The sequence below is a fragment of the Mauremys mutica genome, chromosome 24 (genome assembly GCF_020497125.1).
Source record: "Mauremys mutica isolate MM-2020 ecotype Southern chromosome 24, ASM2049712v1, whole genome shotgun sequence".
NCBI lineage: Eukaryota > Metazoa > Chordata > Testudines > Geoemydidae > Mauremys > Mauremys mutica.
In genome coordinates, this window is record NC_059095.1 from 2,536,233 (window position 1) to 2,562,223 (window position 25,991).

General features: G+C 50.2%; 2 protein-coding genes across 4 annotated transcripts in view; one reads left to right on the plus strand and one right to left on the minus strand.

Moving 5' to 3' along the window:
• TMEM221 (transmembrane protein 221) lies at positions 1–13,546 on the plus strand. The gene is made up of 3 exons (XM_044998737.1): positions 1–287; positions 9,200–9,285; positions 11,416–13,546. The coding sequence occupies exons 1-3, from the start codon at positions 1–3 to the stop codon at positions 11,934–11,936; spliced, it is 894 nt and encodes a 297-aa protein (XP_044854672.1). The 3' UTR covers positions 11,937–13,546.
• BORCS8 (BLOC-1 related complex subunit 8) overlaps positions 10,013–25,991 on the minus strand; it is an 18,040-nt gene continuing 2,061 nt past the window's right edge. The window contains exons 2-6 of one of the 3 annotated variants that reach the window (XM_044998735.1): positions 24,558–24,670; positions 17,005–17,069; positions 15,808–15,915; positions 14,657–14,744; positions 10,013–10,494 (exon numbers count right to left, since the gene is read on the minus strand). In XM_044998735.1, the coding sequence (XP_044854670.1) occupies positions 14,702–14,744; positions 15,808–15,915; positions 17,005–17,069; positions 24,558–24,670 (329 nt within the window). In that variant the 3' untranslated portion in view covers positions 10,013–10,494; positions 14,657–14,701. Of the gene's footprint in view, positions 10,495–10,520; positions 10,861–14,597; positions 14,745–15,807; positions 15,916–17,004; positions 17,070–24,557; positions 24,671–25,991 lie in introns of those variants that run through there. The other 2 variants (XR_006575219.1, XM_044998736.1) reach the window with 2 other exon arrangements.

Below are 25,991 nucleotides of genomic sequence, written 5' to 3' on the forward strand. Positions count from 1 at the left end.
ATGCCCTCCGCCTACACCCAGCGCTCCCTGGCCGTGCTGCTGCTCTTCGGCACGCTGGCGGCCCTCATGGCGGTGCTCGCCTCCATCCTCATCTTCCAGCTGCAGGCGGGCCGGGCCCGGGCCGGCCCCCCCAGCGCCGTCTCGGAGCGGGTGGCCGGGGTGCTGCTGCCGGTCTCGGCCGTGCTGGCCGCCCTGTGCCTGGTGCTCAACGTCAGCTGCCTCCTGCTCTGCCTCCTGCACAGCTACTTCAGCGCCGAGGCGTGCCGGGGAGCCGCGGAGCCGGACAGGTGAGCAGGGGAGGATGCTCCGGCCGGGGCATCCTGGGATGCTCCCAGTCCCCCTGGTGCTGGAAGGGAAAGGGGCCAGGGGGCCGGGGAGCATCTTGGGGCCAGGCCCCAGGGCTCTGTCTCCTGCCGGGGGAACTCTGTGCACAGAGCCTGTGGCTTCCGGAGGAATTGAACCCCTGGCGCTCGAGGGCCGGGGTCTGCATGGTCACCCTCCCCGTGCCAGCCCCCTGCCCCCGGGGAACTCTGCATGTGGAACCCCCGGAGGAGCTGACCTGCTGGGGGCTGTTTAAAGGCTCCCAGATTGCCCGGGATAAGTGTGCAGAGAGGAGGGGCAGGAGGACTCAGATAAGTTCAAGACCTCCCTTGGCAAGGGGGAAATGGGAGATCTCCCTGCTCCACCCATTGCACCAGCCTCCTCTGCAGCTTCATGCAACTCCTGCCTGGTGCAAAGTCCCACCTTTCAGCTGAGCCAGTCCTGGCACTCTGCTGTCTCCCACTTGCCCAGAATCCACCCATGCGGTTCCCATTCCCTGTCTGATTCCCTGGCCCGGGACTCCGGAGCCCTGGGTTCCAACTCCCTGCTCTGACACTGACACCCTGGGCAAGTCACTGGAGCTTTGCCTCAGTTTCCCCACTTGATAACGGGGATCCCAGCTCTGCTCTGCCACATAGGAGAGCATACAGATGGGGGCCAGATAAGCCCCTGGATGAGCTATGTTGCTTAGCATCATTATTAGCTACCTGACTATGCCAACATTCATCTTCTGAGTGTCTGGCTGTGGACTGTAACCCATTTAATACCATGTGTGTGTACTTGTGCTTAGCCACTTTTATTGACTACCAGAGCAAATGTACAGCTGCCTTTACATCTGGTTACATTAACACAGTATTTAACTCCCCCAACACTTGCATAAATACCCAGGGCCAGATGCTCAGCTGGTGCACATTAGTGTCACTCCGTTGACTTCAGTGGAGGGATGCCAACTGAAACCAGCTGAGGATCTTGCTTGAAATACATAATCCAGTCTTTAGCCAGCAATGCTTGCCTGAGAGATACAGCACTGGAGCATCAGCAGGCAGCTAGAGGAGACATTAGCACACACAATCCATCCCTTGTAGACTACGGGAGGGGGCAATACATTAGCTGAGCACTGGCTATTTTAACCTTCTGTAGTGCTGTCCACCTGAGGAGCTCAAAGCACTTTTAGCACATCAATGAACCAAGGCATCCAAGAGCCTAAATGCTATTAGAGCTGTTCTGTAGAGAAAGGGAGGCACTGAGATTAAACGGCATGCCCTAAGGTCACAGAGTGGCAGAGAACCCCGGAGTCCTGATTGCCAGGGGTGGCTGGTAGTCCCAGGCCCACTGACTGCTAGCAGTGGCTCACTTTAGCTCCTCTTCTGTGTTTCTAGCTGCTGTGGCTGGCTCACTCGCAGTGAAGAGCCTGGGCACCTGCAGAAGCAGCTGGACAATAGGGGAGCTCAACCAGCTCTCCAGGCACCACAGCTTCAAAACCACACTGACACAGAAGATCTTTTAGGGTTAATATCCCTCCTCCTCCCCCCACCTCACACCCACAACTAACGCTGCAATTCATTAGCATCCCAGATACTTAGCAGATTCTATAATAGGACGTGCAAAGTCAGAAAAGAAGGTCAGCTGGCCAGATCCTGCATCTCTTTACCCCAGCTGGAGATCTGGCCCAAAATTCTGTCCTTATTTGCAGTGCTTACAAGTCGTCCCCCCGCCCCTCCTCCTTTTAGGACTTGGCAAGCTGGATTCTCTTGATTGGCGTCTGGGTGGTTTTAAAGGTGACCTGCACAGGAATATGACTCAAGACCCCAAATCATTAACCCAGAGACACATGTTGATTTAATAACTGCCAGCACATTTACATCTGCAAAAACATTTCTGAACACTGCCTCTTTCCTTCGCCTGCCAGGAACCCTGCCTGGGTTCACTGCTTCCCCTGCACGGTTGATGCAGGGCTGGTTTTGGCCAAGCACACGCACCTCACCTTGGGTGGGAAGTAAAAAGGGAAAGCGATTTGCAAATATTTGGTCTGAAAATTTATCAGCGTCAGATGACATCCGCACGTACAGGCCCCTCGGTGTAACTAATGCCACAGACTTCAGTGGATTCACACTAGGGATCAATTGGACTAGAGATGAGTGAAATTCAGAATTTCCATCCTGCGGGAAATTCCAATATTTCAACATTTTGTTTTCATCCTACAGCGAGACAAAATGTTAAACATCTACATTTTTCGTGGAATGAAGAATTTCAAAAAAGGGCAATTTGAAAATGACAAAATATTTTGTTTTGGCCTTTCCAATCAAAATGAAACACTGACCTTTCTCGAATCAAAATGTTTTGTTGTGGATTGTTACACCTGGAGTCTGATGAACGTTAAACTTCATTTCTGTGTGGGGGCACATTGCCTCATGGGAGTTGTAGTTCAGAAGCCACATGGCTCCACTCTGCCCTGTGGGCCAGGCTCCCTTGCTAGATTACATCTCCCAGCCTGCGCCTGCAGCCACATGACTTGTGCTGGACCATACTGCTGAGTTGGAGGGAAACCTGCATTACATCGTGGAATATGTAGTTGGACCAGGGAGTCCAGCCCATAGCAAACAATGGGACCCAAATTACAACGTGCATAAGGCAACATGCACAATAGGGAAATACAGTTTAATGTTGAACTGATGAAAAACTAAACGTTTTGGGTCAGTTCAACAATCCAAAAATATTTCAGTTTGGGTCCAACCCAAACCAAAACTTAATTTGACTTTCCCAACAGAAAACTGAATCACTTCTGCAAAACCAAAATTTTCCTGTTGAAAAGTCTGATTTTGCAGCAATCACATTTTTCCATTGGAAAAATCATTGATGGCAAAATTCCCGACCAACTGTAAATTTGACCCAGCACCTAATACTGAGTTCAGCTCTTAAAAGTTTTATTTATTCTCAAAGCTCTGCAATTCACCTTTGAAATCCCCCATTAAAACTGGAACAGGTCAATCAGCTAATTAGATAGCTAAATGCAAGGGCATACATCTAGGTGTGGAGAATGCCGGTCCCACTTCCAGGATTGGGGGCTGTATTTTGAAAAGCAGTGATTCATTAATGGATTTAGAGGTCAGGGCAAATAACCAACTGAACATGAGCTTGCAATGCAATGTGGTGGGTAGGAGAGCAAGTACAGTCCTAGAATGTAAACGCATGAGAACGTTGAGTGGATGTAGGCAGATGTTCTGACCCTTGGGTATGGCATTGACGAGAGCGGTTCTGGTGTCCGCTCTTTAGGGAGTAAGTTGGAAAGGGTTCAGAAAAGAGCTACAAGAACAATACAAGGTCTGAAAAACCTGCCTCCCAGAGAGAGACAAAAGAAGTCCAGTTTACCAAAGAGGAGGTTGAGGTGAATTGATCAGAATCTATAATGGGAAGATTTCTGATAGCAGAAGGGTCTTGACTCTAGCAAAGGCAGAACAAGATCCAGTGGCTGGAAGCTGAATAACTTCAGATTAGGAATAAGGTGCCCAATTTGTACAGTGTGGGTAATCTTAGAAACATACAAATGTCGGGCTGGAAGGGGCTTCGAGAGATCATCAAATCCAGCCCCCTGCACTGAGGCAGAACCAAGTAACCCGAGACCATCCGTGGTCTAACCTGTTCTAAAAAATCTCCAATGACGGGGATTCCACAATCTCCCTTGGAAACCTGTTCCAGAGCTTAACTACCCTCATAGCTAGAAAGTTTGTCCCTATTACCTAACCCAAACCTCCCTTGCTGCAGATGAAGCCCATTATTTCTTATCCTACCTTCACTGAACCATTGAAACAGCTTCCCTACACCTCCAGATGTGGTGGAGTCTCCATGACTTGGGGACTGGCTGTCTTTCTAAAACAGATGCTCTAGCTCAACCAGAAGTTATGGGCCTGATGCAAAAAAAAGTCTGATGAGTGAAATTCTCTGGCCTGTGCTGTCAGGAGGCCAGACTCAATGATCCTAGCAGTCCCTTCTGGCTTTAAAATCTATTAATCACACCAAAATGTTCCTGAAGCAATTTGATCCTTGCTTACAGGGATGGAATGTCACTAGTGGCTAGAGGAGATGGAGACTCTGGACTCCTGGATTCTACTCCCAGCTCTGCCACTGACTGACCATGTGACCCTGGGCAAGTCACGTCCCCTTTCTGGGCCTCATCTCAGAGAGCTAAAGAACCCTATCAGCTTCCTCCCACGCACGTGGCAAGGTTCAGTTAATCCATGTTTGTGAAGACCCTTGGATGCTCCAGAAGAAGCACGTCTTTATTCTAGGGCTACCAGTGAAGTATACAGCCTAGTGCAAAGAGCTCCCATTAAAGTGAGAGAGATGGTTGCAGGGTAGTCGGAACCCAGCGCTGGCTGACAGGATGAGTTTCTATCTAGTGTGCTGGTGGGAGAAGGAAGCAGGGCTGAACACGGCTGCTCATGTCTTGGGCACAGTAGGCAAGAGCCTTTGGGTCTGAGCAGAGCTGGTACCTCACCACCCCATTTGGTTGGTTTGCTGCAGTCACAGGCCGTTCTGGTGACACAGGCTGCCTGCTGCCCCACTCTGCCAGCAAGAGTTGCCATTTGAACCCTGCTAGGGCATTGGGGGGGGTTCTCCTACCCCTCACCAGCTCCAGTCCCAATTGCTCCAGTTTCTGTTCCTTGTTAAGCTCTGAGCTTGCCAGCCATAGCTCTCTGCCTTGTTCCTGCGTAGGGGAGACCGAATGCACCCACTCAGGAAGGGCTGGGAGGGGAGGGGAGCCCTAGCTAACTGCAGGTGCATCTTGCACAGGGTTAAGCATCTGAAGGCAAGGCCTCAGATAATGGAATCAGGCACTCACCTGATCCCTTGTCCCCACAGGGCAGAATCATTCTCTTCAGCTGCAGACAGTGGTCTTGCTGTGAGGGGAAATGAAACAGACCCAAGCTGCAGAGACCCATCCCAGCTCAGCAAACTGGGAATCAGGACTCCTGGGTTCTATTTTTAACCCTGCCACTGAATCACCCTGTGGCTCTGGAGCAAGCTACTTCACCTCTCTGTGCCTCAGTTTCCCCTGTTTGTGGAACTGGGACAGTAATTCTCTGTCTCACAGGTGGGGTGAGAGACTTAATTAACTGATGTGATTAAAGAGCTCAGAAATTCAGAGGATGTTTCTGTGACCCGTCTAGCCGGACCCAGCCTGCTTCTAACACCAGATTACAGAAAGGTTCTGGATTTCCCTCTATAAAAGCTGAGAATGTCCCAGGTTCTCTTCATTGTCAGTAATTTATTCTGAGCCCACGAGGGCAAAAGAACGGGGGGGGGAGGGGGGGAGGAAAGTATGATGATGCCATTCAGCAAAGGGCTTCCCACCTATGAGACAGCTGGAGCCAATGCACCAGAGGTGGTGACCTGGGATTTAGATCCATCCTCCAATCCAATCGCAGTGCTTGGGCCATGCACCTTGCTGACGCTGGGCCAGGCTCCAGGAAAGCCCCCCACAACCAATTTGATTTAAATAGTTTCTCTTAAATTAGCTCCCCCCCCCAACCCCGCACTTCTTAAGCAAGGCGAGGGGCTGTTACTGCTTCACCCTTCTGCTGCTGAGGGCATGGGCGTCCCTTGAGAGCTGAGTGGACTGGAGGACTGATGGGAGGCAGCGTGGTTAGAGCAGGGGCCTTGGAATCAGGACTCCTGGGTCCTGTTCTCTCTGCCCCTCGTGCTGGGTGATCCTGAGCAAGTCATGTCACTTCTCTGTGCTTCAGTCTCCCCATCTGTAATGTGGGGGTTATACCCCTGGGGGGGGGCAGGGTTGTGACACTCAAATAATGTATGTTTGCAAATTGCTTTGAGATCCTAAAGTGGAAAGTGCTGTTATGGTCTAAAAATGCCAGCCCATGAAGGGTTAATTCTCACAGCCCCTCTGCCCCCATTGACATGCAATTTGCTATTGTCTCCCCATGTTGGAGCTTGTGTTTTCATCCTGCCCATCCCCACCTCTGGGGGACAGCCCTATCCCCCAAGAGGAGCCGGGGCTCTGGCTTCATTAGGGGATCTGCTCACGTAGCAGCAGGCTTTCCCACGTTGGGCCTGTCACGCTGCATTACTGCTCCGCACTCAATAGCCTCAGCCTGCTCGAAACAAAGGCTGTTCTCCCCCCCACTAATCCCCCAAATCATGTAATTAATAAAACAAAGTGGCTTCTCTTCCCCGACAATGAACGAGGAGCAGGAGCCCTTCCAAGTTCTATTAACAGCTCCTGACTGCAAACTCCCAGCACTAGGCAGGCCCAGACATCCCAGGAATTCGGCATAGACAAGATCCTGTGGCCTCCATCTCATCCACCTTGTAACCTCCCAGGCAGGGGAAGGGCCGTTCCCTACAGGGGCCGTTCTAGGGACAGTGTTTGGAGGCTTTCCCCCATTGCCTTTTTCATGCCCGCAAACCCTAGGTAGCCAGATTCCACAGAAAAGTATAGTGCCATTTTGGTCACGCTGGCCAGAGCATCGGTGGTGTTGCCTATCAGGTGGCTGGTCCTCAGGTGGACTTATCACTGCTTTCATCAGCTGGTGGCTAGAGAGCGCAGTTAAAGTCCCTTCCCTCTCGCTTGTTCCTTATGCAGTTACTCCAGATGCAAGCAAAGCTGTTATTCTTCTGCTTTCTCAGACTGGGGGTGTGTGTGTGTCAGTACAGAGGATTCCCACACACACCCCATAGGCTGACCAGCCCTTCTGAACCAGCAGGGCTGAGTACCAGAGATCAAACTCTCCTGGGTAGCGTTTTCCCAGCACCTGATCTCACTGACCCTCCCAAGTCCTTGCTAAAGCTCTCCCTAGGGAGACGTGATGGAGGGAGAAGGTTAGGAAAGACACTCGCTCACTTCAAAACAAAAAGACCCAAACTCGTTCCTGGCTGAAGGCAATTCAGTGGCTCTTCCATGTCACGAGTTGTTAGGTCTCAAGTCAATTCCCAATGGACAGAGGTCCACATTACAAAAAGAACTGCCACCATCAGCACTAACTGGCCCCTTTGCCACCAGTTTTTGAGGCAGGAGACTGAACTGCCCTTCAACTCCTGGGGCAATTCCTCAGTGTCCAGGCCACTGCACGCATTGTGGGGTTTGTGTGCGTGTACTGCTCAGAACAGAGTGCCGCTCCCCAGGGGTTGCCAACCCATCCCGCTCAGCAATGTGAAAACCCCTCCCTGTGTCAATCATTCCAACATCACAATCCGCCGCCTCTCTCTCCTGGATGAGCTACACAATCCTTTCCTTGTCTCCTACAGAGACAGTTGTGCTGCAGCATCTTTCAATCACAACCTTTAACCACACTTAATCCTACAGCACTTTGTGTCCTTTTCCCATTGTGTCACCTCCTTTCATGACTATGTTCCACTCTCACAATTAACAAGAGGCTGGCGTGCCGGCTTCCTTCGGTGATAATGGCCCATGAAGTCCCATAAGTGGAGCGCTGAGGTTCTGTAGGTCACCTCAGCTGTAATGAAGAGAACAAAAAATCTCAAGCAGCTTTCACAGGGTGGACAAGAACAGCTATTGAATGCCTGCTTGCTCGCATCTAGTGGCAGGGCTGCTGGCAAGTCTCAAGGGAGTCTGTGCACTTGCAGAAACCATCCAGTGTCACAACTGGAACAAGCTGAATCTATCAAGCAGAAGGGCTCAGACACTACCGGGAGGGGCATGGAATACATGCCTAGAGAGGAGCTGATCTTTGAAGTTTTATGCACTGTTCAAAAAGGTGGCCAACCCCTTCCAAAATGTGCATCTAAATGAACACGGCTAGGATCTGAGCTGAGCTAAGCAATTCAGCACCGAGGATGAAACTGCAACCTGGCGTTGTTTAGTTCACTGCAGCAGCACTTCACCCTTTCATGCTTTTAAAGGGCGACAGACTTATGGACTAACACGCATCATCTTTTCTCTTGGCTTTGTTTCTTCAACAGTCTTTAAGAAGCGTTGAAATATTTCCCTCTCCCACCACCTTTGCCCTCTTTTCCAGCTTGCAGCCTCTTTAGGTTTATCTCCCTCCTTGCCGAACTACAGAGCTGAGCAAAAACAGCTCTTTGTTCGCTCCTTTTCTGTAGCTGCATCATCAGTGTTTGGAAAAGTGGGGGTGAATTTGGGCTCCCCCTGCTGGCTGGCTGAACCTCAAGCAGAGCTAACGGCGCATGGGCTCGTTTGTCAACTGGGGATTGTCTCGCTTTGGTTTTCATTTCTCAGCCAACAAAACAGTGAGTGGGGGAACAGGAAGGAAAGATATTGAAATGGAGACAACCTTGCCCCACCGCAGTAGAACAACGGCCCAGGCAATCCTCTCCTCTTAGAGCTGCACAGCAGATCTGGGATTAGGGACTTGGCTCCCCCTGCACGCGTGACGCTTCCAGCGACATCAGCATTCTGTGCTTGCAGAGACCGGAGTAGACAGCCCCATGCACATTGCTGAGGGGAGAATTCGGCTCCCTAGGAGGCAAGGTTAGGGCTTAAAACGCACCTCGGCATCTCTGAGACGCTCTAGAACTTGCAGCGAATGCACTTTTCACCCCAAGTCCCGATTTTGGACTGAGGAGCTTTACTGTGTGTAGAAACCCCGAGCCTGGGCCATCAAACTAGATCCAAATCCCAGTCTCTTAGATCGATTTGAATACTGGGGCCTTAGCATAGCAGCTCTGCGCTGCTTTATGGAGACTCAGAGAATATAAGATCTTAGGGTCACTAGGTGACAGTCAATCCCCTTGTAGGTCCAGGAAAGGCCTCTGCTAGGGATCTCTCTGATCAGATTAAAATGATACTGCACTGGGATCAAGGCAGTGGGCATCACTAGACATTGCTCTATTTTACCACTGAAAACCTCCCACTGAAGTGTTTCTCTCTCTTGTTTTGCAGAGCTGACTGGTTCCTGTTGGACAGCCGCATGATTCGGCATGTTGCCATTGGCTTGTTCTGCTGCGGTGTTTCCGTCTATTTAGCAGGCAAGGGGGGATTTTCATTTCTCTGCAAGCGCCAGGATCTCATTCCGCCGGGAGGGAGGGCTAGACCCCACGCATTTCATCTAGGATGCTCAGGCCCCTGCCTCCCCTGGTGCTTTGTAGGTTGCTGAACATCTATCTATAGGTCAGGCTGCACTGATCGCTTGTTTCCCAGCCGGTGTCACCAGGTTCCTGAGTCCAGGTTTATTCCTGCAGTGGTGGGACCGGAATCCTGTTTGCAGCCTGGCTGCAGCGTAACTTCTGGCGAGCCCTTCAGCCAAGCACCCCTGAGCATGACACCAGCCAGGGCTGTGCCAGGACTAGGGCCAGCTGGCTTCAATTCCCTGCTGTGCCGGAGGCTCCCTGCGTGACCTTGGGCTAGTCACTTACGCCAGATCAGGGAACACAAGGGGGATTAGGTGCCTAACTACCTTTGAGGAGCTGGGTTTTCATCTCTCTGGGACCCAGTTCCTATCTGTAGAGCAGGGATAAGAGTCCTGTTCTGGCTCACGGGAGGTTGTGAGGCGCTCAGATCCTGCACTAACAGGGGCCACAGCCGGACCTGCTGTGCAATCTTGGCCAAGACACTTAGCTTCTCTCTGCCTCAGTTTCTCCCTTTGACGAGGCCATAACACTGAGAAAGGCGCAGAAGGCGGCTGTGGTGTTTTGGGATTCGGGGGTGGGGGGAGAGGGACAATAGCAAGTAGTTTTAAAAGACTTTCTTGTGACCTGGTTTTTGAGATACTTTAATGTTCTGCCACTTGTTTTATGCAGAAGCTGCAGCACAAGCCCTGTAGGGAGGGATTCAAAGGCACAAGAAACAGAGCCCCCACCCCATGATGCCTCTCCGCTGTGCTGGCTTTCTCCCGGAGATTGGTGGGGACAGCACACCTCCGTTCTCCCTGGAGTCTCTCATAGGGGTGGCAGGGAAGATCAGCTGTAACCGGCAAGTCCCAAAACCCAGCCCCTGGCTTGACACAAACAGGGTGACTAGTCAATGAGCTAGGGGGATCTCGGGCACCAGCTAGGGCCATGACATCTGCCCACGGAGATCACAGCCCTTCACTGGGCCTTTATACACCACGCGTGGCTAGTCACTTGTGGCTTTGGCTTCAGAAGCTTTTAAAAGGAGTCGGCGGCTCTCATCCCTGCACGTCCCCAGAGACAAGGCGTGTGGGCAGCATCCTCTCTTGACACCCAGGCCATCCAATGCTGCAAGAAAATAGCAGGGAGCTCACTAGCAAATGTCATCACTGATGAGCACCTTGGAGGCTCAAGGTGGCACAGCCAGAACTCCCCCCAGGCACCAGCACTGCAGAGAACCCCCCTCGCGCTGCCTCTAGGGGCAAAGGAATTGCCAGGCTGGATCAGGCAAGGTCCAGCTAACCTAGGTTCCCGTCTCCAACTATGGCCGCTGCCAGCTGCTTCAAGGGAAGGTGTACGAGTGCTGTGGGGGTGGGATAACCCAGACCCAGGGAAAGTCCCCTCCTGGATCTCTGATGAGCTGGAGGCCAGGTTCCAGGGGCCAGGCTGTGGCTCTGTTAATGGAGTTCTTTCAGGAGTGGGGCATTCAGACACCTTTAAGATTTCAAAATAAAAAATTAAATCCAACTATTTAACAGGCAGCATGGGCACAGCCAGGCACCAGCTGCTGGTAAAGAATGAGCAGAGCAGCACAAGGAAAAGCAAACACCGAGACCAGGAGAGCGGAGCACACAGGGATTAGTCACCGGTTAAGCCTCAGGAACGGGTACTGTGCATGCCTCCATGAGTGGGGTTTTCCAAAGCACCCAGGTAAACAGGACTCATGTTCCTAACTCACTTAGGCCCAGATCCAAAAGGGAGATAGGCACCTAAATACCTTTGAGGACTGGAAACTTGGGCGCCTTTGAAAACACCCCCTCCCCACCCAGAAATGGGCCCTGTGGGTACGTGAAGTCTGGAATCAGGCTTGTGAGGCAGTTGCAGTGTTGCAGAGCCAAGGAAACTGCTTTTGCTCAAATTGAGATGGGACGTCCCTCCCTATCAGCTCGGCCCTTGCTCAGCCGCAAGAGGTGGGCTGGGCCCAGGACCCATTTCCCTCGTGTGTCAGGCGACTGGCCTTATCTCTGCCTTGCTCTCCTTCCCCTCCAGCTCTCTCCATCTACATGCTGCTGCTCTTTGAAATCGAGACCGGCATAACCAGCGCCTGCATCCTGTCCTCCGGGATCATCGTCCTGCTGATCACGGTGATGCACGCCTTCGTCAGGGCCTCCCAAGCCTCCCGGCGCAGCCAGTCTGAGCTCTGCCGTACCCTCTACGAGAACGACTCCGCCCGGCGCAGCGACACCCCGGCTAGCGACCTCAACAACAGCAAGAACGTGGCTGCAGCCCGCCCGCGGCCAGAGATCCACCGAGAGTTCTCCTACCCACCGTACATAGAGCAGAAGCCCCACCTTGCCTCACCAGCCAGAGGCAGCTTCACCTTGCCAGGAAGCCATAGGCCACTGGCTGAGAAGGACTGCTGCAACCTGCCCCGGACACACAGGACGCTGTCGGCAGAGCCAGGCCTGCTGCAGGTACAGGGCAAGCCCTGGAACAGCGTCACCCAGGAGATGAGGAATATTTTGTCACGGAAGCCAGCAGCCTCGGGGAAGGATTCAACTTTGGTGTGAAGGCTGGAGTGGGGAAGTCTCATCCCAACACTGCCAAGATCTGCATCTCCCTTTAGCCCTTAACATGGGCCACTCTCCGCTCCGTCCCCACCTGAACAGCTGAGATACCTGCCCAGGAGCTCGACCAGATATTGGGCGAGGGGAACTCTACTGTCCCACCCAAATAAAAGGGACTTGGTGTCCCTCCTGCCTGGACTGCACTGAGATGGAGGGGCTTGAGAAGGGTGCAGAGTTTTAAAATTGTATCTTACTCCTCCTGAAGCCTGAAGGATTATATCAGAGCTCCTTCCTAGCTGGGGCTGCCGTTAACCAGCCTAATGATTGTAGCGGGCAATTAGAGCTGGAAAGGTGGTTCTGGAAAAACTACAGCCTGCTGCATTCTGCCTCTTGCATCACCCTCCTGTGAGTAAAGATCCTACCCTGGAAACTCAGGTGATGCAGGAGACAGAACTGGGCCCATGACAGCTCTGCAGGACGGAGAGTGGGGGTGAGTGGTAGAGTCACTTGTCTGATTAGAGCTGCACTTCAAAGTCCCCATCAGCCCTTCCCTGCCGGGTCGGGTCGGCCTGAGCTGGGAGGGGCAGACGGGAACTGGCTCCGCACGGCAAAATGCCATTCGCTGCGTGTCAGAAGAGGGCAAAAAACCAACAGCCAGGATCAGCCATAGGAGAGCGGCCGTCCTGTGTGCTGCCTTCTCCCGCAGCCCCGTTCCCCTCTGCACTCCAAGTGTTTGTCCTCGCTGGTCCCTCTCCAGCCTGCTCCCCTTATTCCTTAGCTAGCGCTAGGGTGGTTTAGACAGTTCACATGGAAGACTCGCTCCTCAACACAGCTGCTGTATGTTATGGTGAAGCAGAGATTGCTTCCACTCGGAGAGGAAAAACTAGCCACTGCTGGGAGGGGTAAAAGAAGATGCAGCTGGAGAGTTAGATTGAGAGAGAGGAGGTTGGAAGGTGGGAGAGAGAGAGAGGGGCCTGCTGCTCACTGACCTGGCCTTGCCTCCAGGACTGGGCACAGACACAACTCAGTCAACAAGATCACTTCCTGTGGCAAAACCTTTGCTCCAGCATGAACCGCTGTGCCTGAACACAGGCAGCTGCTGCCTGCCAGAAACACGGCCCTGCATGTAAACACCAGCCTTTGTATTCACTTTTCCTTGGTCTTTAATTGCCTACAAAGGGCATTTGCAAGGAAACAAGATCTTTGTTCATCTGGCCCTACTGCTGGTTTCCCCACTGAAAAGGATAATCCTGGTGACAGTGCAGTGGGGGATGCCAGGAGATTGGTGGTTATACAGCCAGGGCTAGGATTGACGGGGCCGGAGCAGGTGAAACAAGAGCCCTGTTTGGTGCAACTGCGCGGTTAGTACGAGACAGAGAAATGCACAATAGGAAATAAAAATACAACAGATGGTGCTGGTTACCGTGAGACACACCCAGTTCTTTAAACGGAGTCTGATTCACCATTGGGTGACTTTCCCTGTTAGAACTCCATTGATTTCCAAAACCAGCGAGGAGTCCTTGTGGCACCTTCGAGACTAACAAATTTATTTGGGCATAAGCTTTCATGGGCTAGAACCCACTTCATCAGATGCATGGAGTGGGACATACAGGAGCAGGTATAAATACATGAAAGATGTGAGTTGCCTTCCCAAGTGTGAGGTCAGTCTAACGAGACAATTCAATTGACAGCAGGATACCAAGGGAGGAAAAATACCTTTTGAAGTGGTAATGAGAGTGGCCCATTTCAGACAGTTGACAAGAAGGTGTGAGTAACAGTAGAGGGAAATTAGTACTGGAGAAATTAGGTTTAGGTTTTGTAATGACCCAACCACTCCCAGTCTTTATTCAGGACTCCTCGTTGTTTTTGCTGCTACAGACTAACACAGCTGCCGCTCTGAAACCTGTCTCCAAGCAATGCATCGATTTCCATGTGTTTTATACCAGGAGTCCAAGCACAATGAACTGGCAGTAAGTAAAATCAGGGTTTTTTTAAAACCATGTTTCCTGCCCTGCCATCTGCAAGGTTCCTTCCAGGCTCCCCAGAGCAGCAGTGTGATTGATTTATTCTGACTCTTGGCTGTGTTACTCGTGTGCTAGCTTTAGGACAGCGATGGGTGCGGCATTGCAGGGAGCGAGTGGAGATGGAGACCACACTGCTGGATTAACAAACCTTGAGCGTCACGCTATTAAAACACGCTGTGTTCCTGAGCACACAGCAATGGCTAAAATACAGAGTTTCTCTCGTTAAAGTGGGGTGTGATTGTGCGGGGTTATTCACCACTCTCAGAAAATGCCAGGCTAACAACCTGTTTTCTGATCTCAACCCCCTCAAGACCCTTTCTTCCCAGCCCTGGGAAAACCACCTGCTTGTTAAATTCCTTTCCATTGGAAAGAAACATGAAGTTGTCGCTCCAATGGAAAAACAAAACGTAAGCGACACCCCTCTCCAACTGCCAAGCTGCGTGCAGGCCTTTCCCATCCCACTTCTTTATGCTGTCTAAAGAAGGTCTTTGGGGTCCCAACTACCTTTGAGGATCTGGGACATGTGCATTCCAAAATTAACCACCACTTCCCGCCGACATAGTCAATATCACTGCCCTTTGCTGCAGTGTCTTTCCATTTAAAGGGGAACAGTCTTCTAAGCTACCTCACACAGACTGACCGGAAAGTTTAAGGGTGGAAGATTTCTCGCCCTTCCATCTGGCCAAAGAGATCACTGACCTGGGCTGGATGAAAAAGGCAGAGGAAGGCCAGTCTGGTCTGAAATCAGGAACTGGCTGGCGGATTCAGGGCTTGCAGGGCAGCAGTGCTGTAAGAAAACAATCACATCCACCAGGAGATAAGGACAACGGTATCCAGGGGAGCCTGAAGCACCAGGGCTTCCTCACCTACAGCCTCTAAGCCTGGAGCCCTCCATGTGCAGCGTAGGGGCAAGTGTGCCCATTGGACACGTCCATCTTTAATACAGGGAGGTAGCCGATGGAGGCTACATGGCCCCTATACCTGCCTCCTGGGATGTCAAGACCCACAGTCTCTGTGGCCTCACTTCCAAGAGCTGTTGGAATTTGTTCCACTGTGTGCAAATTAGGCATAGCCCCAGGCAAGTTAGCAACATGGCAAAATAGGAGAGCTCGTAGCCACAAACATCGAGTACAGAAAGTCACTTGGCACAGAACCGGGCATTCTGCCTGCTTTAGCCATGTGCTCACAACAGGAAATTCAAGGCTGTTAGGTTTATGGAGCAGCATTCGTGAGTTTCATTCCCACAACACCCCTGACACTCATGCCATTAAGGCTCTTGGGGCGATGGATTGAATATATTAGACTCAGCCCATCTATTGGCAGATGCTGGAGTTGCTTTCCTTGTGCTACACAGCAAAATGCATCCTCCAGCTACACTGACCAGTGTAAAATCCCATCCACAGACAGAGCCCCGCGAATGACCTAGTGAACAGTCTCCCACCCAGGCGGAGACCCTGCTTAGTCAGACACTCCTGTCCTCAGCACTAAAACATTATTTTATTATTATGGCCCTCGCCATGCTACAAATATATTTAACACTGCACAAAAATGCTACATATTAGCCAAAAAGTCCCCCCCTTCTTTAAACATAGGGAAATAAGTTATTTTGCAGGAAACATTGTAAACAAGAGGCTTTTCTTCCCAAAGTAAAGTGAACCAGAGTTACACCGCAAGGCAAGGAGCTTATTCTTTTAAATAATCGCCCAGAGTCACATTACAAGTGTAACTGCTTGGCTTGTCTGTAGTTTGCAGAATAACAGCCAGTGAAGCCTTCAGCAGTCACAGAACAATCCTTCCTATAAAGCGGTAGGGCAGTTATCAGAATTCAGGGGGTCAGACTCCCGAGCTACCTGCGGCCCTGAGCGGAATTCAGCTGATCCTTCACAGCGATGGCATGCTTGAGCAGCCTGTCGATGCTCTCAAAATACACACTGCTGTCCATCATGTTCTTTATGGCGCTGAAACAGACCAGGTGGAACAGGGGATGCAGTTAATACCTTTGAGGGCTTCACTGGTTTAGAATATACATGCACGCCGGCGAGGGGATAGCTAAGGAGGATTTACAGCTACATTTGGCATTTTGCATCTTCAAACACTAGCTAAAGGGTGGATTTCTTGGGAGAGACTGGCAGGTCTGTATTGCCCGCAACGGCCGAGGAAGAAAGGCTGCATCAGACTCAATGAAAAGAACTAGACCTGACAGTAACATTTCAGAGAGCCGTGCCTGCTGTCAGCGTGCCTCAGGCCTGACTCTGCTGAGATGGGGCCCGTTAGTGCCAGGTGTGGACTCAGTTCATCACTGCCCTGAACCTACACCAGTGCCAAGTGAGTGCAAACTGCCTCCACTCTGGTTTCTGCTGCATGACACTTACTTTGCAGTGGTGCGAATGGCTCCCCTGGGCACCTGGGATGGGAAGGATGAACTGGGCCTTGTGCTGGTGGAATGGGGGGTGGGGGGCAGGAAGCTCTTACAGAATCTTGTGTGTGAGAGCATCCAAGCAACGCCCATAAATGGAAGCGTTTGGTGTTGACTGGATTTTAAATCAGAGGCCAAAATGTCCAAGTCGAGGTGCCTAGAGTGAATCCATAATTAGGCTCCTAAATACTAGTGGCTGGATTGGAGAGGTGCTGAGCCCCCACAGCTCCCATTAATGCCCAGAAGAGGGGAGGGTGCTCACCCTCTCTGGAAGGCAGCTCCCTTCATCGAAGGAACCATGTGTGCAGGTGCCTGGCTTTGACCTGCCAGGTTTGAAAACAAGAGCTACGTTTAGTTCTTAAAATACTTCCCCTCCCCCGAAAGGCACAATCATCGAGCCAAGCAACTGACCCCCAAACTAACGAACACAGCGTCTCGTCACTGACCAGCAGGAGCATGGAATACCTTGGGCACCACAGTGGGATGAAAACACCTGTACTGTGAAATCACCGGGGGAGAGAACAAACTGAGCCTCCTTGCTAGCGCCTTTGATTTACCACAGGTTTAAAAAGGGAGAGCGGTTGCCCCAGAGAAGTGCAAACTTCAGCGCTCTCCCAGCACCCTGCTGTACCTGCAGGCGTACTCCACGGTGTAGATGGCTCCTTGACTCTGCTCCTCCCAGCTCTGCATGTCAGCCTGAAAGGCAGATCACGGGGAACACAGAATGAAACTTCTTGTCAGGAAAAGTGAAGGCACCCCTATGTACTAGACAGACATACCACCCACATCACACACACAACTAGCGCCAAATGCAGCCCATTCACTGACACGCTACATAAGCATATGGAACACCTGAAGAAATGGCCACCTGTGGTCTAGCAGGGAGACAGTGCAGTTCAGTGGTTAGAGTAGCAGGTTGGCAGTTCTGCTCCCAGCTGTGTTACTGACATGCTGAGTGATCTTGGGCAAGTCATGTTTCCTCTCTAGGCGTCAGTTTCCCTATATGTAAAATGCTCTTTTCCTTCCTTGTAAAGTGCTACAGAGCTGGTAAGAACGTATCGTTAGCGAGGCTCGACTGGAAACGCACTGCTCAGCCAATGATACATACCACACATAGGTCTTTAATTCCGTGTAGCATTTAATTCACTGCCATCCCCTGCAACATCCGACAGCCAGATGTCGCCTTCCTTGTAGGCTTCCCTGTCCCCCTGTCTCACACAGCCTCAAGTTCTCATTGTTTATAGCTGGGAACTGACAGCAGGCAGGCCGAATTCAAGGCTGAGGTTACAGTAAATGTTGTGCACATTAAGAACATGAATCCCACATCACTTCCACCTTTGGCCTCTGCTGCTTTTTGCTGGGCATCGCATTATGAGTCCCTCTCCCATTTCAAAGGCTAGCGTCACCTCTGGGGCCTTTTCCGAGAGCCATACTCAGACTAAGAGTGCACTGGTTTTGTTTTAAAAAGGCGCTTCTGCCTGGAGCGAAATACTTTGCACAAAATTTCTCTTGGCCGTGAATGCATCCATGATACAGCTGAGAGCCAAGGTGAGGCAGGGTCATACCAATGAGCTGCTAAAGCGAATGCTACTGATCGTCTAGAAGTTCCAAAACATTCCACACAGGTGGTACGTCCATTCCAGCTGGTGCAGCTACCATCAGAGCTGACTCGCTTCCCATCAACTCCAATCCAGAGCCCCAAGAGAAAAACAGACAATCAGCTTCTTTCACAATTCAGGAATCTCATAGGAATTGTTCTGGTGAACATTTTTACAGCCTGCTTGCAAACAGACTTTTCCATCCTCCAGTCTGCTAAGAAATCCCAGTGCACTCAGAGCCAGAGCATAAGTAATGACTAATACTATTAATAATAATAATGCACGTTCCTATAGTGCCTTTCATCTCAAGGGCTAAGTAAGTGCTACACAAACCATGCATAGGATCACTTCATGCAAATCTGATAAGCTGCAACTCTGGTGTGGGACATAACAGCACACAGCAACATTATGGAACAGCTAAGAACCGAAAGTGAAAAAAGCAAATCACAATGAAAAGGCAGATGAATTTAGTGAGAGGGGGAAGATGGAAATGATTCATACTTAAATTTGGCCAGAATTTGTAGGCTTAATTTGTAAAATTTACAGACGTGCCTAAGTCATTTAGACACCGTTGAAAATGTTACCCAACAAACTCTTGTCTCTGCAAAAAGTGCCAGGGGATCGTGAATGATCACTAGTGATCACAATGGCTCTCACCCCAAACTGGCAGCACCGTGCTGCTTAGCACCACTCTGGGACACAGGTTCACTAGTGACTCAAAGGGAAGAGTACCCCAGTCAAAAAATCCCCAACACTGTTTCTGCAGCAGGTAGTTGCTCCTTGAAGATTGTCAGTTCAAGTACTAACCCGGCTCCACACTGCTCTTAGCTCTGTTCTAGTTACTTGTGAGAGCCAACAGAGTAAGAGTAAAAGGTGACAGAGCTGGGCTGGGCTGAAACAGTGGCTGAGGTAGAGGCTGGGAGAGGGATGGAGGAAATTACAAAGCTCCAGAGACTTTGGCCCTTGCACTAGTAGATTTCCAACGTTGCCTTGTATCTGAGGCCAGGCCACGACGTCCATCCCCAGCATTCTCACCACTTCCTGGGGCTTTCATGTTCTTAACTAGGAAAAAGCCTTTCCGCTGTGCGCCTGTCTTTTTAATCTTTTCACGACATCCTCTCTCAGAATTCCCACGGCACCCCTCGCATGGGGTTTAATAGCTAAAGCCAGCTAATGATATGCAATAGCACTAATGATGAATTGTGGTCGCTCAGCAATAAATTAACAAGGAGTTCTACACCCCTGAAAGATCAGGGGAAATCCCAAAAGGCGGCTTTGTGCAGCGCAAGAGCAGAGCTTAGCAATGCAGCTCAGACACAGCAAGGCACCCTGGGCCCTGCATCTCGCTGTATCTTATCAGTGAGGTGTTAAGTCTGCCTGGAGAGCTTGAGATGGATGAAGGTTTAAGATTAGTTTTAATCAAATCAATGAAAGTCACAGCAGCGACCTTCTTCCTGCACCAACCTTTCCTCCCAAATCACCCCCAACAGTTTATTCCTATTTAAACCCACTGGGAATCTCTAAGGCCGTATCTCCAGAGAACCATATGACCTGGAACAGGCGTGGCCTATTAAGTCCCATCTAACCCACCTCCGAACCTGTGCAGAATTTTCCCTTACAGTAGATTTTCTAGCATTTTGTCTATCAGTTCTAAAAGATTCAAGTGATGGGGCTTCCACTGCTTCCTTTGGGAGCTAATTCCTCAGTCTACTTCATGGGAGACGCACAGACAACCTAGAGAGAGTTGAGAGCTTCAGAAGCGGGGGGTAAGGATTTGGACTACAGTCAACATCACTTATGCTGCTCAAAGCCTGCTCTGTAACAGGATATTTTGCTACATGGCGTGGAACTGAGAAGGAGGCAGGACTTTTCAGTCTGCTATTCAGTCAGTTCTCTGTACGGGAGAGGATCCTTCACAAACACAAACCACTGCAGTAGCAGAGATCTCACTCAAAGTCACCCAGAAGACATGCTCAAGACACAAACCATGCTTTACCAAGTTTCTATATGCTGGTCGCTGAGAACATGCTTCGCTAGATGAAGACAAATAGCTTTTAAAGGTCTAATTTCCTTTCTACCATTTCTGTTGCATTTACTTTTTTCATGTCAATTTGGAAAGTAAAATCAGCCTGGTCAGTTTCACTTTTGTCTCTAGCGAATTTCACTGTCTGGTTTTTATGTGTAGGTTTCTAACACCACAGGGCAATGCCAAAAGAAAAAACTTTTCATAGAAGTAATTCAATCAATCAATCAATCAATATATTTCTTGAGAGAGAGCATGGTGCAGCAGATAGACCACTGGACAGGGACTCAGAACACCTGGGTTCTATTCGCAGCTCTGCCAATGACCTGCTGTGTGACCTTGGTCAAGTCAACTCCCTGCTCTGTGCTTCAGTTTCCCCTCATTTTTTGCCTCATCTCTCCATAACTGAAGATAACTCCTTTGTAAAGGGCATTATGATCTACCGATAAAAAGTACTACATAATTGCTAGGCATTATTTAAGATCTGCAGGATGAGGGCTGTCTCATACTCCTATTACAGTATGGACAGTACTTAACACAACAGGTTCCGACCTCGGTCAGGGCCTCCGGGTGCTACTGTGCAAACAATAATATTCGTATATACTCTCCCCAACCCCTTTTTCCTTTCATAGAACCTAATTTTTGGGCCTAAATTAACTTGAAATGGACCCTTTCAACAATGGATTTTAAAAAACAATTTGGAAGAATTAAAACCAAGTCAATAAGCCATCGTGGTTTGGAGCGAGATAAAACCGGACAGCTCTTCCCTAGAGCACGGCCTGCCTGACGCCCTCAGCAAGTGCAAATTATTCTGTCCTGCCAAAAAGTCAACAGGCCCTAGCAGAGAGACAGAAAGAATCCACCCTGCCCCAATTGAAAGCTTTCCCAACGATGATAGCCAAGCCCCTTTCCCGTTTGAAACAGCGCCACAGGAAGCTGAATAATAAAACAAGAACAAGCTCAAGAACAGAAGAAACAACCTGACCACGGATTTGTAGTTCTGAGTAGCATTAAGAATGCTCAGGACACAGCGTCCTTTAGTGAGCTCTGTAAGAGGGGGGGTTACACAGAACTACACGGGAATGGACCCCAGCAACTAGGACTGTGCATTAGCGAACACAATGTTGTGTTGTTTATCATAAACCGTTCCTTCTTAGTTCTCGGGGGACAGGGGGGAGGCAAGCAATGCTGAAGATGCAGAGAGAGAACACTCGCTGTCCTCTGTAGCCAGCACAGTCCCAGCTGCAATGAATAATTCTCTTTCCATCTTTCTCCTCCTCACGCCACCATTAACAACCAGGCAGAAACCCAGGAACTATTTTAAACACCTGAAGAAGCACAAAACCAAGACCATAGGCCCCATTCTGCCCCCTGAAGTCAGTGGTATGATCCTGGTGCGAGCAAAATCAGAATCAGGCCCAGTTAGTGGGGGAACTATATTATCCAAGTGACATCAAGATGCAAGCAATGCAGAGACGTGGAAATAACTGAGAGTGTGCAGACATCACACGATTACTAGAGACTCATGCCTCATCTGGGAAGGAATCTCGTGTACAGGATTCTGGAGCTACTGACACTAATCTTCAATACAGAATGAAGACTACAGAAGATTTAGGAGGTATCTGGGGGAGGGTGGAACTGAAGTGGATTCTCTCAAGCCCCACAGCTCACCCCAGATACTCTAAGGATCCTCACTACTATCCTTTGTGGGTGTGACTACTCTGCAAAGGGAGGTGTGACTGCAACACACCAAGGCATACCAAGCCTAGCTTTAATCTAGCCAGTCTGGGTACCAACAGCAATGAAGCTGCAGCAGCACGGGCTAGCGTACAAGCCCACCAGGGAGCCTGGAGACATCCTCCCTGGCTAACCCGTGATGCTGTTGCTTCACTGTTATTGGTACCCAAGCTAGCTAGACTGGAGCTCGCTGCAAGCACACCTCCGATTGCAGTGTAGACATACCCTGTGAGACATGTAAGGATGGCCAGACTGGGTCAGATCAATGGTCCATCTAGTCCAGTATCCAGTCTTCTGACAGCGGCCGGTTTCAGATGCTTCAGAGGGAATGAACAGAACAGGGCTATTATCGAGTGATCCATCCCATCATCCAGTCCCAGTTTCTGGCAACTGGAGGTTTAGGGACACTGGGAGCATGGGGTTGGGTCAGTGACCATCTTGGCTAATAGCCATTGATGGGACCTATCCTCCATGAACTTCTCTAGTTCTTTTCTGAACCCAGTCATACTTTTGGCTTTCACAACATCCCCTAGCAATGAATTCCACTGGCTGACTGTGTGTTTGTGTGAAGAAGTGCTTCCTTTTGTTTTACACCTACAACCTATTAATCTCATCAGGTGACCCTTAGTTCTCATGTTACAAGAAGGGGTAAATAACACTTCCCTATTCACTTTCTCCCCACCACTCATGATTTTATAGACCTCTATCATCTCCCACCTCAGTCATCTCTTTTCTAAGCAGAACAGGCCCAGCCTTTTTAAACTCTTCTCATGTGGAAGGTGTCCCTTACCCCTAACCATCATCACACTCCACATCTAGTCCATGAAGGCTCCCTTTGACCATGCTGATTCTATACTGGCCAGCAGAGGACAAAGCAGAGCAATCTGACATTCATCTGCTGCCTTCGCAGAGGTACTAGGTAAATTATTTTCCTCCCTTTTCAGGCAAAAGTCACTCCTGAGTCAGGACTGGTGGCCAATGCAGGAGAGGGATCAAGCGGAGCATCAAGGCCTCAATGCCTGCATGGGACACGAGCATGGGCAGAAATAGGGACAAGGCCCTCTGGGTCACTGAAATCTGACTAGATGACAGTCTTCTTTTTGTGGGAGGAAAGTGAAAAATGACAGCTACCTTGGCTAAAAACAGGAGGGACGGCAAGTAGCTACCAATGTGAACTCAAGCAACCTCCAGAGAGGTCAGTGAGTTTTGAGGATACTCATGAAGACGACCCTGCCGAGCTGAGAAAGTCAGTAAATAAAAGATTTAGAAGGCTCCCCCTCAACAACCCACCCCCCCCACACTGCCTAACAACATGCTGTGTGTCTCATGCATTCACCCCACTGTCTTTTCCAGTAGGGTTTCAGTGTCCCCCTACCTTCCTTGGCACAAACTGTTCAATGCTGGCACCCAAGCTCTTCCCTTTGCATGGCTTGGCATACAATCGGCTCAGTTTTCTTTTGTTCAGGACACACACTCTGAAATTGGGCCTATTCTGATTAAATCAAGGTGAGTGACAGCTTGGGAATTGTATTACAAACCTGTCCCCCATGTCCTGGTGATGTGACCAGATTAATGTTGCACTACACATACATATACAGCTCTATATACCGCCGCTCACACACAGAAACGTACATAAATAGTTAATAAATAAGTGAATAATAAAGTGCCACAATCTGGGTTAATTTGGAAACTAAGGCTGTAAAGCGAAGGTGAGAAATGAGGCCTGACAGTGCATTAGCATAGACACGGAGCAGTAATCTATTCATGAGGCATCACTCCTAATCAATCATGACTGGCAGGAAAGGGAGACGGACACCAGGGCTAGCATTAAAGTGTCAGCACTCCATGGTTCAGAGGAAAGGGGACGCGCAGCTGTGGGCTGCGATTCATTAGTGTCCTTTGCCTCTGGTGGGCTCTTTTTACTTGTTTCTCTCCCCATATTTTATGCAGGAAATAAAAACACCTTGCAGCACCGCCAGGGGAAATGAGATTTAACATCTCCCCTCTCCCCAGACAAGGCAGGTAGCCTATTTTCCTCTGTCTCCACGTATGGGCTGTCACCCAGTGGCTAGAGCCAAGGGATGGCAGTCAGATTCCTGGGTTCTTCTCTTGGCTCTGCCTCTGTCTCAGGGCGTGAACTTGGAAAGGCATTTCACTTCTCCTGATTCCCGTCACTCATAGACAACCCCCAGCCTTCACTGGTCCAGGGAGCAGGGAATCGAAACCCAACACAGTCCTCTAGGCTCCCCCCGGCAGTGCAAAGTGCAGCCACTAGAGGGCCCTGGCCAGCTGCAAAGCCCTTTTCATTGTTTTAGTCCAAAGTGAACCCAGCAGCAACTTGGAGCTTTAAGGTCAACCAAAACTGGGAGATCTTCCAAGGGGTTCTGGTCACTTTGGGTCTACTACTGCCAGCAACTATCTGAAGCAGCTTATTATGTTACATTGCTTTGCCCTTCTGAGGATCCTTTCATGTGAAGTTCTCAAAGTGCTTTACAAACATTAATTAGATAAGTTTCTTAGCAGCCCTGGAAGGCCAGTCGTACCATCTCAATTTTACAGATGGAGAAACTGAGGCACAGAGCAGCAAAGCAACTCTCCCAAGTCACAGAACAATTCAGTAGCGGACCCGATAGAACCCAGGAGCTCTGGGTCCCAACCCCTTTCCTCTAACCATTAAACCATTCTCCCACCTGGACTTGATTATCCTGTTCTCTCCCGCCTCACAGAGTCAGGAAAAATGGCCAGGGGTGCTAGTGTCATGGGGAGAAAGGCAGCCTGCACCCTGTTCCTGCCAGCCCTGGACTCCTGACCCAGACTGGCTCTCACCTTGTGCTGGGCTAGCTCCGGAAGGGAGCGCCTGACATGCTCCTGCAGTCGGTACAGTGCCACAGACGGCTCGTTGGCCAGGATGTACATGCTCTCCGTGAATTTGTCTGTAACTAAAATAAGCAAAACAGCAGCATTATTTAAAATGGGACTAAACGGGGAGAAGGCAAAGCTCCAAACCCCTTTGACACGTCTAGCCTATCAGCAGGTACGTTAAAGCAAAATCAGGCTAAGCACTGATTTCTGTTTAGAATCTTTCCCCCCAGACTCACAGCACAGCAGCAGGGTTTACTGTACCCTCTGGGGCGCTGGAATCTGCTGGCCCTTCTGGGTTTGCTAGCCACAGATCATTCAGGGAGGTCACCTGCAGTCCTGTAAGACCACTGGCTTTTCTGGGATCAGTAACATCTTTGAACAGATTCTGGGCATCTTAGCCAGGCCAGCAGATTAGCAGAGCCTAAAATTAATCTTGAAGGGGAAAGTTGGCTCTTGTTCCAGTGCGGAGTGTCTGAGCAGCCCGGGAGCTAATGGCAGAAAGGGGGTACTGACAACACAGAAATCTAGACTGACCTCGGATTTGAGGTTCCCTTTCCAGCTGCTCACCCAGTTCCATGCATCATGCTCCTTACATCTCAACAGCCCCCATGGGGATCCTAACAGAGTATGCCAGGAACACACAGTAGCATGCAGTCGGTGTGACAAACCCACCATATGGACATGGCTCTGGGCCACAGAGTGCCTTGCCAGAAAAAAACCCTAGAGAGCTACAGCACAATGGTTTTAAAACCCAGTAAACTGCTTTGAGGCAGGAGGTAAACTAATTCCCTTCCAGCCCTGCTGATGTCTCCATGACCAGCTTTTAAAGCCACTAAATGCTGTTTCTTGAACATGCAGCATCACCTTCAAGCTCTCAGTCCTGAAGGCTGTGCATCACCTCTGTGATCTCCCCGATCCGTCTCCCAATCTTCCTCTCCTGCCATTCCTAGCATTGCACTGTCTTTCTCACCACCCGCTGTGCTTGGAGCAAATCAACTCCTCTCTCTTCCTCCTAATAGCACAATTCCTTTAGGAAACCTTCCCCCATGGATATCCCCACAATGTTCTTTGGAGAGGCAGTATGGTCTAGTGAGTAGAGCACTGGAGCAGGGATCAGGAGATCTGAAATCTATTCCCAGCTCTGCCACTGACCCACTGTGGGACCCTGGGCAAGTCACTCCCCCCCTCCGGGCCCCCCACCCCCTTCCCTTCTCATCCTGAATCTGTCTCTTTCTGGAGCTCTCTCTCACTATGTGTTTGTACAGCATCTGGCACAAAGGGGCCCTGGTCTTGGCGCTAAACATGACCACAATACAAATAATTGACATCATCTTTCTTGTGATTTAAAATGTTTTATTTATTGAGCACACACAGCGTGCCTAACCCCATACACAAAGG